The 18,927-nt window shown below is 35.4% G+C and overlaps 1 protein-coding gene across 1 annotated transcript in view; it reads left to right on the top strand.

The window, feature by feature from the left end:
• Positions 1-18,927, top strand: part of ZFPM2 (zinc finger protein, FOG family member 2) — a 447,763-nt gene that overhangs the window by 220,818 nt on the left and 208,018 nt on the right. The window contains exon 4 of the mRNA XM_045560954.1: positions 7,501-7,619. Within this exon, the coding sequence (XP_045416910.1) occupies positions 7,501-7,619 (119 nt within the window). The remainder of the gene's footprint in view (positions 1-7,500; positions 7,620-18,927) is intronic.

The following is an 18,927-nucleotide window of genomic DNA, read 5'->3' as shown; positions in this document are numbered from 1 at the left end:
TTGCCACCACCATTATGTTATCTTTTCCAGTGCAATTACAAGCTAATTCAGGGCTCTTTGTGTTAGACTAATAGCTTCTGATTCACTCTGTCACCCAGTACCTCTTCATGCACTTTAATACCATCTGCAGTGCCCCCAGCACTTACCTAGGGTGAGCATTTTTCTCTAAGTAGAGACTCATCTTGGGCAAATCATTAATGGAACATGAAAAAGATCCCATCTGTTAGAGTTATATATGGCTAAGATCAGAATTATCAAATATCTCATTTTTTCTTTATTTTTTTTCTTTTTCCCTTTCTTATCCACACAATAAATGTAGTTGTCAGCAGGATAAGTTCATGCGCCGGATAAGGTCACAATTTCATTTAGTGACAACTTCCAACAGTAGAAACTTACAAGGTTCGATTTATTAAAGAGTCAGAAGGGATAAGATCACTGCATGGCCAGCCTGATTTATCAGGGTTTGACTGGAGTACTTGAATAGGGAATGTCGTATTTCAAGTTTATGTTCAAAACTGTAGTTTAGTATGTGTTGTGACTGTATGACTCAAACATTGAGAAGGAAAATAAGAAAAGGTATCTCTATGAGGCAATTTGTAGCCACTAACCAAGAACTGTCATTTCCTGAACCAAACCATACTTAGAGATGGATCAATATAGCATAATATTAATATAAATGGTGCTATTTGTCTTAAAATGCAGATGAAACCCATGGTTATCAATGCCTGAGGAAATACACGTAATGCCAAGACTGCAGTTTGACTGTGAAGATAATCAGCAGTGAAATGATCTAAACCCCTTATGTATCTGGAGGCAGCTGTCAAATGGTTAAACCATAAAATAGCAAGAGCTCTGCCATACTTCAGCCTAGGCTGACTTTGAAAATGTTTTGAAATTCTTAGAATCTTTGAGGGCTTTTTGAACTCAGCATGACTTCAGGGCTGTCCATGTTTGATACCATGATGTATAATGTCTTCCAACCATGAAGAAAATATAAATATGGGTTCTGATGCTATAGCCTTCTGCTATAGTAAGGCCTGATAAACATTATGAGCTAATTTATGTGGTTTGCTTTAAATTTTGGTTATATATTTAAAATCAAGTTCAAACCAAAATAATCCAAGGTTTATTTTCAGCAAATGAAATATGATCTGTCATCTCATTTACTAACATGTCCTTCTATGACATCTGAGCCTAGAGTTAAGCGATGTTCTGTAAATACCATATACATTAATGTCATCAGCTTAATGCTGAATTAAGTTGAAGCATGATTTTTGGTAACTATTCTAAAAGGCTCACATCTTGTCTGTTCCCATTTGGTGTGCTACTACGTTCATATACTGTGCTTTCTAAAGAGGCATCAAAAGGACCCTCTTAAAAAAACGCACATACATACAATATCTTTATAGCACCTTCAATGAAAAAAGATTTGAGGGTATCTCTGGTAATTTTAAGTATTTCTTGCTACCAGTGAATTTCTTTCATTTAGGCCAAAAAGTGGGTTGATATTTTAAAAGCTGTGGGATGTTTGGTAGTGATTTCTGACTTAGGGCTTTTATTTTATTTTTTTTTAAGAGAAGCTATCATAAGTCTTTGAGTAATCACAGACTTTTAAAAGTATGCATTATCAAGAAGATAAGAGAAACAGCCCTGAGCACTAACAATATTATCTTTTACCAAAATTGATTAGTCTGTCCTATGTGTCTCAAATATTTTCTGTGAACTTACCCAGCATGTTAAAAATAAAGCTTCTTTTTGAAGAATAGCTGCAAAAATATGAACTGGGCAGAGAGGGAAATCTGTATTTTCCATCCTGCTCCATATTTTACAGATGAGGTAATATATGTGAATGTTGTACATAGAAGGTTGAACAAATGAAGTGTATGATTGTTGTAATACAAAGAGAAGACACTTTGTTTTGTCTCTAAGATCAACTTTAACTGTATGAGAATTGACATACTTGGTATTGTCAAAATTTTCCTCCCATCAGTTGTGTTTATTTTGTACTTTGCAAATACCACATGTCACAAACTATGTTAATTACTACGGGATAAACAGAAATTTTAAAATGATATCTATAGATCAAGATGTTTATGTTTCTGTAGAGGTGAAAGAAGTTATCAAGGGAAAACCACTAGGGAAGAATTAAATGCAAAACTGTGTGGTTTTTGGACTGTAATTGCAATGGGAGTATTAGGGAAGGAAAATTCAGTTTTTTCTAGAATTCAGAGAAGCTTCATGAAGGAGAATAGCTTTGGGCTTGATCTTGCAACATTAATAGGGTCTATTAACCCAGGCAGGAGGAGAGTGTGTCTGCCAGATGGCAGAAACAATTCTCAGAAAGGTGTGGGAGCTAAACAGGCGACAAAGAGGAATGGATGGTGAAAAAGTTTTTAGCTGAAGGGAAGGACACATGCGAGAGAGCAGTAGAACATGAAAGTTGGGCAGACACTGTAGAGCAACTATGGTGGTATTGAAGTTAAGACAGATACGTTCAATTTGGGACGGCCAGAAAGGAGCTAGTGAAGGAACTTGCACAAGTGGGTGACATGGTAAAAGTGGAGTTTTGATAACTTTATCCTGGCAGGCATTGGGAGCCTGAATTGGAGCTATAGAATGAATTGAGGCTGGTTGGTCAGCTGCATCTGAGTTGATAAAAATCTGGGAAATGCTAATAAGAAGCATGAATCCAGTAGATACAGGAAAGGAAGATAAGTCAAAATATCAGGAATGATTTGGATAAAGGTGACCAAAAGTGAGGCCGGGCACGGTGGCTCACACCTGTAATTCTAGCACTCTGGGAGGCCGAGGCGGGTGTATCGTTTGAGCTCAGGAGTTCGAGACCAGCCTGAGCAAGAGTGAGACCCCGTCTCTACTAAAAATAGAAAGAAATTATATGGACAGCTAAAAATATATATAGAAAAATTAGCCGGGAATGGTAGCGCATGCCTGTAGTTCCAGCTACTCAGGAGGCTGAGGCAGTAGGATGGCTCGAGCCCAGGAGTTTGAAGTTGCTGTGAGCTAGGCAGACACCACGGCACTCTAGCCCAGGCAACAGAGTGACACTCTGTCTCAAAAAAAAAAAAAAAAGGGGGAACATGACTACAGATACTGGTGAATGGTTGGATGTGATGATGGAAGTATATGAACATGTTCTTAGAATGCTTCAATTTCTTTTGGCTGAAGTAGTATATATTAGGGATTTTGCATATGTTATCTGAGTTGATCCTTATAGCAATCATTTGAGAAAAATATTGTAATCCCTATTTTGCTCTATTTTGCATGCAGAAAGTGAAATTCACAGGGTTAAGTAATTAGCTTGGGATCACATGGCTTATTCTAGTTACTCTCCTCCCATGCAGTTTTGAACCCATTCTGTTTGTTTTCTGGCCTCCCATTTTACAGATTGCCTTTCCCTCCAAATATTCATATCTCCATCTCATCCCAAGGAATCTTTCTGGTTCTTTTCTTACTTTCATAAATTTTCAGATTCCTTGACTGATCCTCCCCTTCTTCAAATTCTCAATCAATCCCTTGGCAGCTATGGTACTCTATCCAGTTTCTTTCCTATGTCTCCCACCATGTTTTCCAAAGTTTCTGAGTCTTTTCCTCCATCATTCTGTCTTTTGAAGGTTCTTGGTCTTCTATCATGATACACTCTTTCCTAGATCAACAATCCCATGGCTTTTATTGCCATATACAACCTAGTTTCAGTTACCAAATAAATGCCAAAATTTATCTGCTCTAGTTACGACCTTGTTTCTGAGTCCCAGGCCTGCACCTGCCCACCTAAATTCACCTATTGCCTTCCTTATAGCCACTTCAATATCAACATTACCAAACTATAGCTTTTCATTTGACTGTTAATTCTTGTTTTGTTTTGTTTTTCCTGTGTCCCCTATCTCAATAGGCACATGGCCATTGGCCAATCTACCCAAATGAGATACCTGAATATCATTCTTGGATTCTTCCTTTCCTAACTCTTAAAATCTAAACAATCACTAAATTCTATGGCTTTTACTGGCCAAGCCATATGGATTCTATTTCCCGCAATTCATAAAAGCTCCAGGCTTGTTTTGTTTGTTGTTTTACTCTTGGGCCTAACACAGTATCTGGTACAATGCCCAGTAGACGCCCAATAAATATTGTGGAATAAATGAATGAATAACCTAATGAATGAGGTATAAAAGAATGAATAAACAAATCAAATAAGAATTATAACTTTTCTTTTTTTCTAATATTTTCAGGTCAAACATCCTTTTTATGATAAGTTGGTTCAAGGACCTGGGTCTTTGACTCACTATCCAGTGTTCTTTCCACCTCTCATAATATATCATATTTGGAGAAAGAAAATCACAGTATCGTGGGCTGTCAGAGTTGAAAAAAACACCTTACCAAGTTCTAGATGAGTGCAAACCCATCTTTTAAAAATGACAAACCAAAGACTCAGAAAATATATAACTTATTCAAGGGCATTCAGCTGGTAATTGGACAGAGTTGGGGCTAAAAATTAATCTTCTTACTTTAAGTGCAACAATGTTTCCTGTTTCATGACACTTATTAATTTTTGAGAAAAAAATTAATATATCGTACTCTTAAGCAACATGTAAGTTAAATATAACTTCCATTTATACAATGTTTTATTTCTGTTGCTATCATTAACCTATGTAGCCTTGGTAGTATATACATGCTAATTATTTGCACTATGCTTGCAGTTTTTTATAAATGTTATTGTGAATAAATGAATATTTTTATTTAACTATTTCAGCAACAGAAAATATTTCCCTAAACGTCAAAATAGCTTCTTAGCGAGCAAGAAAGGAGACAGGGGGATGTCTGCTTTTCTAGTAAAGTTGAAAACATTGACTTGATAGCTTGAACAGTTACTGGACTTTCCGTTGTGGCTCTTTCTTTAAGAGCTCATAAAAGTATTTTTGGTCTGCTTAAAATTTTAATGCATAGTCAAAGACACCTCAAAAACTTTGGAGATATTTGGATATCACTTTATGATCTGCCCTAAGTTTGTAGTTCTTAATCCATTAAAAGACAGAGCTGCTTGTAAACCCACACGTACAGATAAGGAGTCACTGTTCGACTGAGTCTGAACCCTTTTCAAATGAAATATGCCAGTGGCAGAACGAGAGGATGAATTACTTTTTTAAAGGGTTTTCAAAGATTCTCATGATTCCTCTGGTATCACTTAAATGTGACATGACTGGTTTTTTTAAGTGTGTAAAAATAAACAAATTATTTGAGCATCTTCTTTATGTAGAAAACAAAATTCTTAACTAGTGTTTAGCTGAGGGATTGAAATATATTTTATCTTTAAATGGTGAATTGTAAAGAAATAGATTAAAATTTAAATAAATGTGGTTGAAAAAATACTGAGAACTTCTATCCAATAGAAATTGAAGTTTCTTTTCAAACAGAAAACATTGTCCTAAAGATTTAAATAAACTTTGTTATCAAATATGAATATGCATATATTGAGAGACATTTTTCCAGTGATTCCTTTTTGGCATCATAAAAGATTGTCGCTGTCTTTGTGCTCTGTCTTTGAGGATGTTTCCTTACAAGGTTTCTGATTCCAATGCATTAATAAAAAGATTGCACAAGGATAAAAAACATTTTCAAAGGAAAAATATCATAAATGGGTTTGTTATTCCACATACAGAAAACAAATTATTATTGTTTCATATTCTCTGGACTCTGAATAATACAAATTTATTATCTCACAGTTCTGGAGATCAGAATTCCAAAATGGGTCTTACTGAGCTTCTAAATTTGATACTTAATCATTAATATGCTATTTAATATAAATATTCCATTTATAAAAGTATCACTTAGAAGTCCTCACTGTTGATTACCTTTAGTTACTGACATACCAAGAGAATGAAAAAAAAATTAGAGAGTATGTTTCTGTCTTAATTTAATGAATTCTTCCATTTTCAGTGTGTTTCTCAAGTAGTAGAGGACAGAATGTGAGAAGAAGGAAGAATTGAAGTATAGTCTTTGGATTTTAATTTTTGACTGTTAACATGGAATTGTGATGAATGTTGCATTTTCATTTTTCAGATACAGATACATTTAGATTTCATAATGGACATAATTTAACCATTATACAATATTTTAGCTGATAGTGCTTTATATACTTTAATTTTGGTTTTCAGGATAAACAATGATAAGAAACATGAAAAGTAATGTCTGGTATTTTAAATATTAAAAGGAGGTGATACAAATGTAGAGAAATAAAGAGTTAATTGAACTCAGGTTGATGGTTTTTCTTTTAAAAACATCAAGATAAAATCTACATATTTAAAGATAGCTATTGACTTGAAAGGAAACTAAAGCCAGATCAAGGCAACAATTTCATAATATGTTACCTACCATGACTTATATGTAATTTCAAAAATGTAATTACTGAATATATTCTATTCCAGTTCAAATATTCCCCAGCTTTCTATACTGTGTGGATTTTCATTTATGTTTCTTTTAATTCCACTCCTCATTCTCATATCTGTTATTGAGCAGACTGAGAAGAAATACCATTAAAAACATTAAATTGTATTATTGAGATAATAAAAATTTTGGTATGGTGAAATGGTATGGTAATACTGTCAGGGAATAAATATCTAAATTTAATTATTTAAAGAGAGGCTACAATTCCTGATTGCGATTTTTTTTTCTGTTTATCCCAAATAACATCAAGGCTGTTGGCCATTATTTGAATTTTTGAGGTGTTCTTTTATGTATTTTTGTAGTATTATATTATTTCTTAAGCAAGCATTTAATGAATTTCTACTTTATGCAAATGAGTCTTTACTTCCTGTTTCCATTTAATGATTCTAAAATATTACTCCGGAGGAAATTAAAGGAAGAAGACCTTCCAAACTGGTGTTTCTTAAGTGTTTTTGTCCAAACCCTTTTGGTACCATAGAATCCTACTCAAAATATAAAATTTAAAAAAGTAAAAACTTGGTCTAAATATTTTTTATTTGGAAAAACATGCATTACTACTTATTGTACATGTAGCTGTTTTATCCACTGCAACTAGTAGTAATTTCAAAAAATTACCAAGAACTTAAAAAACTCTCAATGTATTGTTCTCTAAGAGTCTTGAATAAATATGAGAATTTTAACCCTAAATTATTGTTCTAATATTTCTTGTCTGTCTGTTTTGGCATTGGATCAATGCTTTCTTGAGGAATGTTATTGTTTCTAGTTCTCAAAGACTTACTAAAAAGAATTGACTTCAGCAGATGATGTGTGTGAAAAGGTGCAAGAAAGAAATTGGACTAAATTTGAATACAATTATAAGGACAAGTTTTATTTTCCTCTGAGGATAGCAAGATGAGTTGTTTCTTCAGACAAGCATAATTAAATCTCTTCATATGAATCCTGGGAATATTGTGTGTGTAAAAGCAAACACACAAAAAGAGGTGGCTATTGTTAAGGCACAAGTGAAAGTATTCTAAACACCTCTGTTTTCATTGTCTGCAGGAGAGCTGGAGGTGTTTCAGAAAGATGGGGAACGAAAAATTCAGAGTCGTCAGCAACTTCCAGTGGGAACAACCTGGGGGCCGTTTGCTGGGAAGATGGACTTGAATAATAATTCCTTGGTATGTGGATGCTCTGAGATGGTTGATTCTTAATATTTTGTCATAGCTCAGAAATTATCTCTGCTTGCTTCCCAGTGAAGTCACTAAAAATAACAGTTTGTTTTTGCTTTTTCATGGACACAAAACTTGGATATTTTCCAAGTGGTTTGTCTCTGACAGTAACATACTCAGAATTTAGAAGGAAACAGGTTACTTGTAGTAAATGGTTGGCTAGGAAGGTAATTTATAAGGTTATTGCTTTATCTGCTTAGCCAGACTAAGACTGTTTATATTTAATAATATGTACAATTGCCTTTATTTTTAAAATGACAAAAATTAATTGTCATACATTACAGGTTTACATGAAGAACAAGAAATAAACAACTTTGTTATTCCTTGGTAATACCTGTTTGTACCTTTAAGGGCAGGGATGAATGATTAGCATTATAATTTTTGTTGTTACCTTTTTTGTAAAAGTTCTGAGAACAGAAGTCTACCACTCAGTGAGATTATATGGGTAATTGATTAATTAGATGTTTTAAAAAGTAGTGGAGAGGTGGGTAATTTGGTTACATTTAAGCTTGATTTCTTAATTGGATATATTTGTTTCTATTGCTGCTGTAACAAATCGCTACACTTTGTGGCTTAAAACAACACAGATTTATTATCTTGCAGTTCTGGAGGCCAGAAGTTCAAAATGGGTCTCACTAGGCTAAAATCAAGATGTCTGCAGGGTTGTGCTCCTTTCTTAGGGCTCTAGAGGGGACTCTGTTTTCTCCCCCTTTCCACCTTCTCAAGGCTGCCCACACCTTCGGCTCACCATCCCCTTCCATCTTCAAAGTCTCCCCTTTCTAACCCATTCTTCTGCCTCCCTCTTCCACATTTAAGGATGCTTATGATTACATTGGGTCCACCCATGTAATCTAGGCTGATTTCTCTATTTTAGGTCAGCTGGGTAACACCCTTAATTCTATTTGCTTCCTTAATTTCCCTTTGCCATGACAAGTAACATTCACAAATTCCAGAGATTAGGATGTGGACATCTTTGGGAGGACGCTATTCTGCGTACCATGTAGGATAAAATAAAAAATAATAGCTGAAAACCTCTCTTATTATAAGCAATAAGACAAATGATAAAACTTGCGAAGAAAAGTGTTTCATGTTCCTTAGAAGATCCAGAAATTTTGTAAGTATCCATTCCTATGAAAGTCCTTCTCTCTGCATGTTATTTATGTAGGAAGAGTCTTGTGACTGTTAAATGACTCGATGTACACTATGGGGACATACAATCTCCCAGAGGGGTTTTGACACATGGAGTGGATTCAGCAACATTGCATTTTTTGTTCAATTTATTACATGAAAGAAATTCCTTCTTCAAGTTATTAGATGAAAGAAACTGATATGTGCCAATCTCATTCATTCAGTGCCATGTGGCTGTGATAGAGGTTATTGATTCAACTAAAAATAATGATTGGTATTAATGGGAACTATTTGTGTCACCATACATTTGAACAGTATACGAGAGTCTAGGGGTGTGTTTCTTACTTCCTAGGTCCATGTATTTATCCATAGAAGAATGAGGTAGGGAATTTCACGTATATTTAAGGACCAAACAAGTTGACTTGATAGTCCTGGCTGAATATTTAATAATCTGAGCAACTTATTCTGTGTGGGCCAGTCCAGCTACCTCAAAAAGTGTTTGAGAAGTGGCCCCACAAACACTGTGGGCCTTAGTTTGTTGAGTTGTATTAACAGACTGTTCTGTTGATTCCTTTCAGAGAACAATATTACCTATACTGATTTCTCAAGCTAATGAATGGTAAGAAAGGAAAGAGAAAGATCCTTTAAACATCATAGGTTTAGTTAAATACTATTCTAAACCCATTTTATCTGGGGTTTTTTATTTGTTCTTTAGCACTGGTTAAAAATACATTTTAAGCTCAGAGATATTTATCTTATTTCTCACTGTGTATCAGACATCAGCATGACCTTTAGTCATTTCTCTGATATTTCTTCAAAAGTGTACTGCCACTGAAGTGGCATCTGTAGTTGATGTAAGAGATGATGAACATTTCCCCATTTACTATATCAAAATAACATCTATATTAAAATATAATTTTTGATTAGTCTTTATATAATTTTCTGTCTATACACAGAGTTGTATTTTTATGAGCTTTTTACCATATACTATTAATAAATTGTGATGGATGGCAAATAAACTTAGTTGAGAAAGTTTAATTTCTCATTGAAGCAATTTCCTATTTTTAGACAGAAGACATTATTTTGTTGTTTTAATATTCCTGTACCACTCTAAAGCTATTTTATGCCGTATTTGTATATGAGTAAATTTATAGATATGAAATTTTCAGAATTTTTGATACTATTTAAAAATGTATGTATACTAGGGTATCAAATATCAAGTAATAGGTAATAATTCTTTATAGAAAACTATCTTAATATCTCAAGTATTTTTGTCTTAGAGTTTAAATATCAAATTACACTATTTACTTAAAATATAGCATTTTTCCCTATTTTAAAATTCAGTTGCTTCACTAAAATATAATTTTAAAATATTTTTCTTTTGAAATAAGATTCTCTTGCAGAACTTACTTCTGATTTTATGCCATCAAATACCACTAGTACTATTATTGCTACTAGTGTTACTGCTTAGCTGCAGTCACAAACACCACCCCCCCTCCCCAGGCCCCCGGCCATGGACTTCCTGTTAGGGACTGGACCGCAAAGCTCTGCTGCCCCTGCACCCCATCCGTGGAGAAATGGTCTTCCATAAAACTGGTCCCAGGTGCCAAAAAGGTTGGGTACTGGGGACCGCTGCTGTCTACAGTAAATTGGCTAACATGTACTGCATACTTATTCATTTCTGAACACTGTGCAGAGAATTGAAAAATAGATTGGCTCATTTAATCCTCCATGCAAACCAGTGAATTTGATTCTATTATAAATTATATTTTGTAGATGGGAAAATAAAAGCTCTAGCTTTTGATTCCAGAATCGGCATTTTTAAAGACTATGCTATCCTGCCTCCTTAATTTAACATCTGTAGCATGATTTGAACATGATAAAATTGTTGGGGATTTCTTTATGTGAATTCTAAATTTGTAAAAAAGATCTGAGAGAAAATGTGCAAAGATTAGAGATATACCTATTTTTTTTCCTTTTGGACAAAATACTTGTTATGACACTTAGACTGCTTGAGCAATTAGGGGTTAATTCAAAGACTTCTGCAATTTTATTACCTCTTTATAATTTGGACAATAATACATACTTTAATCATAAAGACACATTTTCCTTGTAATAAAATATATAGCCTAGTAACCCTTCCTTAGCCAGTCTTGAATCAAATTTGGATTAGCACACTTTTTTAAATTGTGTCTTCAGAATTGTGTCTTTGCCAACTGATATAATGTTACTCTGCTCAAACTCATGATGTTGGCTCAGGAGATTCAGCACACTAATTAATCCAACACAGTAATTAATTGAGTCACCATGCCAGATGTCAAATCCTTTTTATATCTTTCAAGTCCCCATCTTGAAGTGCGTTAGCAATATGCCATCTTCTGTAGGAAGCCTTTGCAGACCAGTTATTTGGATATATATAGAACATTTCAAGAAGTACAGTCTATATAGAAATACCAAACAAATCAGTTTGACAAAAAGTTATTCTCGGAATCATATAACACACTGAACATTGAAACAGAGTATCTTTTGCCCACACTTTATTATTCTGGTAGATACTTCATGCTTTAAAAGTTTAATGATAGTAGCAGCAGCATAGTAAATACTTTCATTGGGCCAGATACTGGTCAAAGTGCTTTACATATTAATATTTTATATCATAGTTAGTTCTTACACAAGTGTAAGAGAAGGTAATATTTATCTCCTTTGTCACAGAGGAGGAAACTGCTACTTTGGTAAGTTAGATAACTAACTCAAAGTCAACTTATTCTGATTCCAGAACCCATGCTGCAATCTTAGAAATGTCTGCAATACGGGAATAATAATACCACCTAGCTTAGAGGAATTTCATGAAGACTGAATGAGATGGCATGTGTGAGTTATCAACAAATTTCAACTACTGTTACTAGTCAGCGATCTGTAGAAATGAACCCACAGAAATCTAACAAGTTTAAAGCAGAAGAGACTCCCAAAATTAAATAGGCAACATCATAGATCTTGGTGTTTAGAGATTTTACATGCCTAAATTTGCCAAGGGCTTTGTCTTAGGATTCTCCAGAGAAACATAACAACAAGATATCTATGTATATAGAAAGAGATTTATTATAAAGGAATTGGCTCATGCAGTTATGCGGGTTGGTGCATCCAAGATCTGCAGTACAGACTGGCGGGCTGGAGACCCAGGAAAGCCAGTGGTGCAGATAAGTCTGAAGGCAGGGAAGTCACCTGGAGAATTTCTTCTTGCTTGGGGAGGCCAGCCTTCTTGGTCTACTCAGATCTTCAGTTGATTGGATGAGGCCCACCCACAGTATGGATGACAATATGTTTTACCTAAAGTTCACTGATTTAAGTGTTACTTTTGTTCAAAAACACCTTATGAGTTAATACATAAAGTTAGTCATCACAGACTCTAAAAGTCTGCAGTACCTTTCAAGTTCTAGTTTTTTGAGGTACATCCCTATGCCCCTGAAAGATTTATTAACAGTGAGTGAGCCTAGCCTTCTTTTCAGCATCCCACCTCACTTCTGAGGAAAGACTTACATTAAATGTTATCACAGGAGCACAAACTTGGTATTTTTCAAAGTTTTGAAATTTTATTCATTGAAAAAATCAAAGGACCACTGACAAGGGAGAAATTTTTTAAATTACCTTGAGGTCTTATCAATATCTGTTTTGGATGTGTTTTAGAATTTCCCTATTTATATTTTATGGCTTTGAAATTTTCCCCATATTCCCTCAAAGACAAAGATCCTTGCAATAAACTAAATCTCAGCTGTGCTAGCACGTGGTAGTACTTAATAAATATCAAATGACAATGATTATTTAGAAGGTTGGATGTCTGGAATTTCAGTGGCATTTGTCCTCTCTTACTTTCGAATATATCAACTGTCAGTAGATAACTAGTCTGAGTGGATTCAGCCAACTGCTGGAATCATGCAACATGCATACTTAATTAAATAGAAAGCCCCAGATTACTTACAACATAATGGTAAACTCATCATAACCTGTTAAATTCAACAAATGAAATTTGATAGAGAAATGTCATTTCATTCTGTTTAATCGGAATAGAACCTTGTTTTATTTTCCCACAGGGTATTTGTGACATTGAGTTCTACAAATATGAAATATTATATAAAGGACCCTATGGACATTTTATTGATCTAATAATGAAATAAAGCATTAAGCTGCATCTTAAAAGTTTTGAGATAGTTATCTCCATAGAAATGTGGTTGAAGACAGAATGAGAGGTTCCTGATCTGCATCATTTTAATGAGAATCATTAATTGCCTCCATTTCTTCCCATCCAGTTTCATCTCTTTCAGTATTCATCTTTGATCTCATTCATTGCTAGATTCTTCCATTTTCATGCTGTGCATTTCCTGTAGCAAATGTATCTCTACCATATGTCTTCCGCCTTCATAGCCAAAGGCTACTTAGTAGACACATCCTTGACTTTCCTACCTGAGGACTTTTTTCCAGCCTTAGAAGCAAACTTGCCTCAAGCTGGGCAAGCTGAAAGTGCTGGAGAATTCATGTTCCCAGAGGTAATCCTCAATCAATAATGGACAGAAAGTTGGTGGTTAACACCTCTGCTTCCTGCTTCTTTGTTAGGATATGAGGTGTGTTCTACACTGTCCCTTAGAGTTTTCCAGTGGAATTGAACTCTGGTAAGCTTCATACTGCACACTTCATGGGCTTACTTTCCTTTCCTGCTTACTTCTCAATAATCCTACTGGAATTTTCTGATCACATTCACAATAAACTACTTGTATTTGAAACAGTTTCAGGGGAATCTTCTGGGGAAGCTATACTACGACAGCCTCTAAGATATAATAATGACTTAAATATGAAAGCAATATCCAAATCATTGTTGAGACTCTAGAGGATGTAGATGTATTAAATCTTTATTATGCAATTTTGGACATCTACTACTGACACATAGTAGGTATTCAATAAATGCTCTTTAAAATTAAAATCTAATCTATCTGAATTTACTTATCAGGAACATTCTCACTGACCCCACCCATTTCCTCCTCTCTTTATCATTTCAATGATATAATTCATAATTTTGCTGAGGCATGACTTTTTGTTGGGTGTCATATTTCTTTTCATTGATGTTGACATTGTGAATGTTATATCTTCCTTTAATATTCATTTTTGTCTGGGCTCAGGACTACCATACTCTCCTACTTCTCATATCTCTCTGGACCTTGGCTCTTTTTAATTTAACTATGTGTGTTTCCCAAAACACTTCTGTCCTTTCTTCTATTCTCCCTCTGTTCCCAGTGCCTCAGGGAGCTTATCCACTTGCAAAGCTTCAGCTACTAATTTACAAATGACATTTAAATAAAAAATCTCTAACCTTGGCTTTTTACCCTTTCTCTAATAGCACATTTCAACTGTTTTGCAAGCTTTTTCCACTTAATTCCTCCAACTAAACAGTCACAAGGAGAGTTTATTCCTGTTTCCAGGATGGCCTTTCTGTAGTTCTCCCTGATATGCAACTTTCAGTGGCCTTTGATCCTAGGGCTCTAGTCTCCTTCCGTGCGTCTGCAGGGAGTCCATTCTATCAGTCATCCCACGGTGTTCTGCATTTCTACCTCTCCTTCTCAATCTCAAATGCTTGCTCACACACAGTTGCTCATATCCACACCTCTCTCCTTTTAGTAACTACCACTCTTTCTTTTGTCTTCTGTTCAGAGTCAACATCTTTCAAGATTCTCCTTTTCCCATCCAGGGACCAAGTATCAGAGCTCCTGCTTTCTTAATGTTCGTTCTCTTCTTTCTGTTCCCACTGCCACTGCTTTAGTTGAAACCTTCATCATTTCTCCCTTGATTATATGATATTCTTCTAACTCTTCTTTCTACCTTCCTTCTTATCTCCTTTTTCTTTCCACAGATCACTGTCCCAAAGACAAAGCTACAGAAGTCACTTAACTTGTGTGCTTAAAATCATCGTAAAAGGGCACAAGAGAACCCAAATTCCTTAGTAAAGTCTAAATAGGCCTTTGTAATGCTCACTTCCTAAGCTCTTACCCCTTGTCTACTCTTATGTAGACTTCATGCAGTGCTCTGAGTGTACACTTTTCTCCTATCTCTGTGCATTTGGTTATGCTATTTTATCATTCTAGAAACTTATATGCCCCCCCCTTATGTACCTTTTCATATCACTTACCTCAATTCCATACTTAAAGGCTCTGCTCAAGGTCAGAGGCTTCCTTGAAATCCCCAGTTTGGAGTAAATATTTTCCTGATCCTCTAGTGTACTAGGATAAGAGTACTGATCATATAATGGCTATCTCCTTTTTTGGTTCATCTCCCCTGCAGACCATATGCTTCCTCCTTCCTACCCAGAACAACATCTAGCTTATAGTAAGAGCTCAATGAATAAATTTCTAATGAATGAGCACATTAATATTCCTTCCTTCACTTTTCTACATATCAGGGAATGCTGCACGCCTCTCCTTATTCAAGACCCCTGCATCCTCCCCAAGCCTTCACAGCCGTTTGTTTCCTCTGTGATCTAGCTTCATCCATCCAACTCAGCACTGCAATTACCACAGTAAATAATCTCTTGTACCTATTTTATTTGTTTATATGTTTTTTATTTTAATCTCATTTGAAAGAAAGATTCAGTAGGACAAGATAACTATGTCTGTTTCTTCAGTTTTTTATCCCTAAGGAGATACGTTCATGATGGTTTCTTGATAAAAGTTGACTAATTTCACTGTAAGATTTGCAACCTTGCAGTTAGTGAGGATGAGGTGTTGAGTCTATTCAGGTGATTTTGATTTGTTTACAACAGAATCAGTTTTAGATCCCTCACTACGACATTGGTGAAGGCCAAGAAGGTGTTCTGCTCCACCATGCTTTCTGTGAAGTCTCATCCAGCATCACACTTTCCAGTGACAAACCATCTGGGAAATTCCATCTGTCTCTGCTTGGAAACTGAGGTGGCAGTCGCCCACTGTGAACAATTTTCTATTAACTTCTTGGATAAGATCAGTCAGATTTATACTGAATTGATGGGAACCGTAAGAGCAGGGTTGTTCCAAGAGAAGACAAATGTGCTGATTCCTCTAATTGGGCTTAAGCCAGTTTCATTCACAGATGCCCTTAGGTTCTAGTAGTGCAAGGACTTATAACCTTTTTAATTGTACCCTGTTCCTCTTGGGAAACATTGGTGAAATTCATTATTGATGGAGGTGGTAGATTTGTCCCTTAGGGAGGGTAAGATCCTGGCTTCTCTAATGCTCTATCTGCTATGTGGAGAATTAACGGAAACAGAGTGGACAAGGAAGCTGCTCAAAGAAGACATGAAGGCAAGACATTTAATGCTGAAGAGGCTTGGAAAATGATGCGTCACCCTGGTTTAGAATTAGAGTTGGATTTTTTTGTTTGTGTACTTGGAGGGGAGAGTACTCAGGGTGAAGGGAGAAGTTGGTGAGAAGGCCTGAGTAATCAAAGACATTCTACTGAGTATGAATCAGAAAGGAAGAACCCAAACACCAGCAGATTATTTCAGTTTGAATATGTAGAAACAAGTCAGGGAGGTCAGCTGTATATTGATATGAAAGGATTAGCTGCATTATAATGCAGACATAGTGATAATGTTGGCAGTGGCTGAAAATATATTGTCATATGGGAAAATAATATTGAAATTAAAACATAAATTGCACCCTTTCTGATAATTTTTACTTGCCTCCCAACTATACCTTTTGTGTATAGCTAGTCTGTCTGCTAACCTCAATCTCTTTTTGACTTACTTTTTCTCCTAATAGTCAAGTCTTGTGAGGTTCTTTATGCTCAGACTTGGATTTGAAATGTACGAACACAAAGACATGATTCCTTGCCATAGACAGACTATAATTTTATTTATGGGACTAACTTACTCTCTCCTCTGCCTGAAATTTAAACACATTTTTGCCTTTGGGTTATGTGGTTAAACCTGTTTACCTATACTGGAGGCAAGTTTGAAGAAACAAAAACATCTTTTTTCTTTTTTAAGATTATTCATTGTTCTCTTTTTCTAGAACCCTGAAAATAACTTTTATTTAAGATGATGTTTTATTGAGTTATTAAAATGACTATTAGTGTTATACTGTTAATTTAATTAATGTCTGAAAGGAGAAGTTATTTCTATAATTATAATATGATCGAAGCCACTCTACGGAAAGTATGTGTACAAATTTGAGATTAACAAGTGGCTCTACCTTTCCTGTAGAGTTCAGGCATGAAGGATAAAGGATGGTTATTGGTTTATAGCTTCAGATACGATTAATGGGAGTTGTCAGTGTCTGTAGCTCTTTTCCTACACATCAGGTTTCTTACATGCATTTTCTTAATGCAAATTTCACTGCCATTGTCACTCTGATAGTAGGTATCACAAAGACCTGAGGTGGAAGAAGGTGGAAACATAGAGTCCTCACCTCCCTAAGAGGAGTCCCTCATCATCTTGACTAGTGAGGAAGTGGTTTGTACAGCTTAACTCTATTGTCTTCATAATTATAAAATATAAATCTTGAAAAATAATTTTTTTCTAGAGGTGAAGGTAAAAAGCACTGTGAGGAGCAGTTGTTTGAAAAGTTGACCAAAACTGTCTTCTGCCATTTGCTAGCAGATCTAGAATGGCTTTCAAAGTCCTTCAACTTGACTTTTTTGAGGAATTGCCATTCTACAATTATTTTAAACCAGCTCGGCACTGTGTTTTTACCTGTTATCTGCATGGTTAAAATAAATGTTATGCCAATGTTATGAGGATTTAGTAGCAATCTTAGCTCAACATGAAAATTAATACATTCAGTAACTTGGAGATGATACCTGTGAGAGTAGGTACAGGTACCATTTTGTATTCCTTCAGTCTGGTCTTAAAAATCAAAATTATTTAGGGATAATTCTTTGGTAAACTCTCAAACATATTGGACTCCCCTTTTAATTGAATTATCAATCGGTATTCTCAGGATAGCATTAACCAAATATCACAATTTGACTGTAGTTCTCAGTTGTCAGTGACAATCTTTGCTGTCATCTGGCTTTTCCTGGCATAGGCAAGTTTTTGACCCTGACTGACCCAGTCTTGTATAGTTTTGTGTTGCTGCTGCATGATGGTCCAGAAGCAAGCATTTTTATATATATATATTTCCAATAGGAGAAAAATAAAGTAGTATTTATTGCATGTTTTTGGATATTAGTGAGATTATTTGAGAAACTCTCTTTTAGAGATTAATATCTTCTTACCCGTTCATCTAAGTATTGAATTTAAAGTTGTCCTTTATTATTCCTTTGCTGTTATATCACTTCTCTTCTAAAACTCTTTGTCCTAGATTTGATGAAACTGTGGTTTTTTGATTCTAGAAATGTGTGTATTGTCTGTGTTATTTTGTATGTTTTATTTTCTATCACTTTGTATTTTAAATGTTGAGAAACCAGAGTCAAGTACAGGGTTATGTAGCTTGGCCTGTGGTTTTTCTCATACTCTTTAGTCTCTGTTTCTGAGGGTTAAAACATATGAACACAGCTTAGCTAGGTGTCTCTGGTATAGTGTTTCTCATAAGGCTGCAATCAAGGGGACAGGCAGGTCTGTGGTGTCAGCTGGAGGCTGAACCAATGGAGGAGCTGCTTGCAAGCTCACTCAAACGGCTGTTGACTCAGTTCCTTGGGTAGTGGGCCTCTCCGTGTGGCGACTCACCATATGGCAGCTGGTGTAGCTTTGAACAAGCAAATGAGAGAGGGAGCCCAAGGCAGAAGCCACAGTCTTTCTGAACCTTAATCTTTTAAGTGGCATCCCATCCCCTTTGCTGAATTCTGAATTCTGTTCTCTAGGTCTAGCCCACCCTAAAGTGAAAGAAATTACACAAGGCCTTGAAACCAGAAGGCTTGGGTGACTGGGAACCATCTCAGAGGCTGTCTACCATAGAAAACAATCTGCAAAAGTAGTTACCTAACCTCTAGATAGGGAAGGACTTTCAAATACTTACGGCAATGGACGAAATCATGAAAAAAAAATTCAATTAATTTGAATAGAGAAAACAAAATCGTAGGCTGTAAAGCATCATAACCAAAATCAAAAAATAACAATTAAAAGAACATTTGTGAAAATGAGATATATTTTATTGTTATTTCTGGAAGTAAA

This window comes from Lemur catta, chromosome 9, assembly GCF_020740605.2.
Source record: "Lemur catta isolate mLemCat1 chromosome 9, mLemCat1.pri, whole genome shotgun sequence".
Lineage (NCBI taxonomy): Eukaryota > Metazoa > Chordata > Mammalia > Primates > Lemuridae > Lemur > Lemur catta.
Note: the sequence above shows the minus strand (reverse complement) of the source record. Positions and strands in the feature narration are given on the sequence as shown.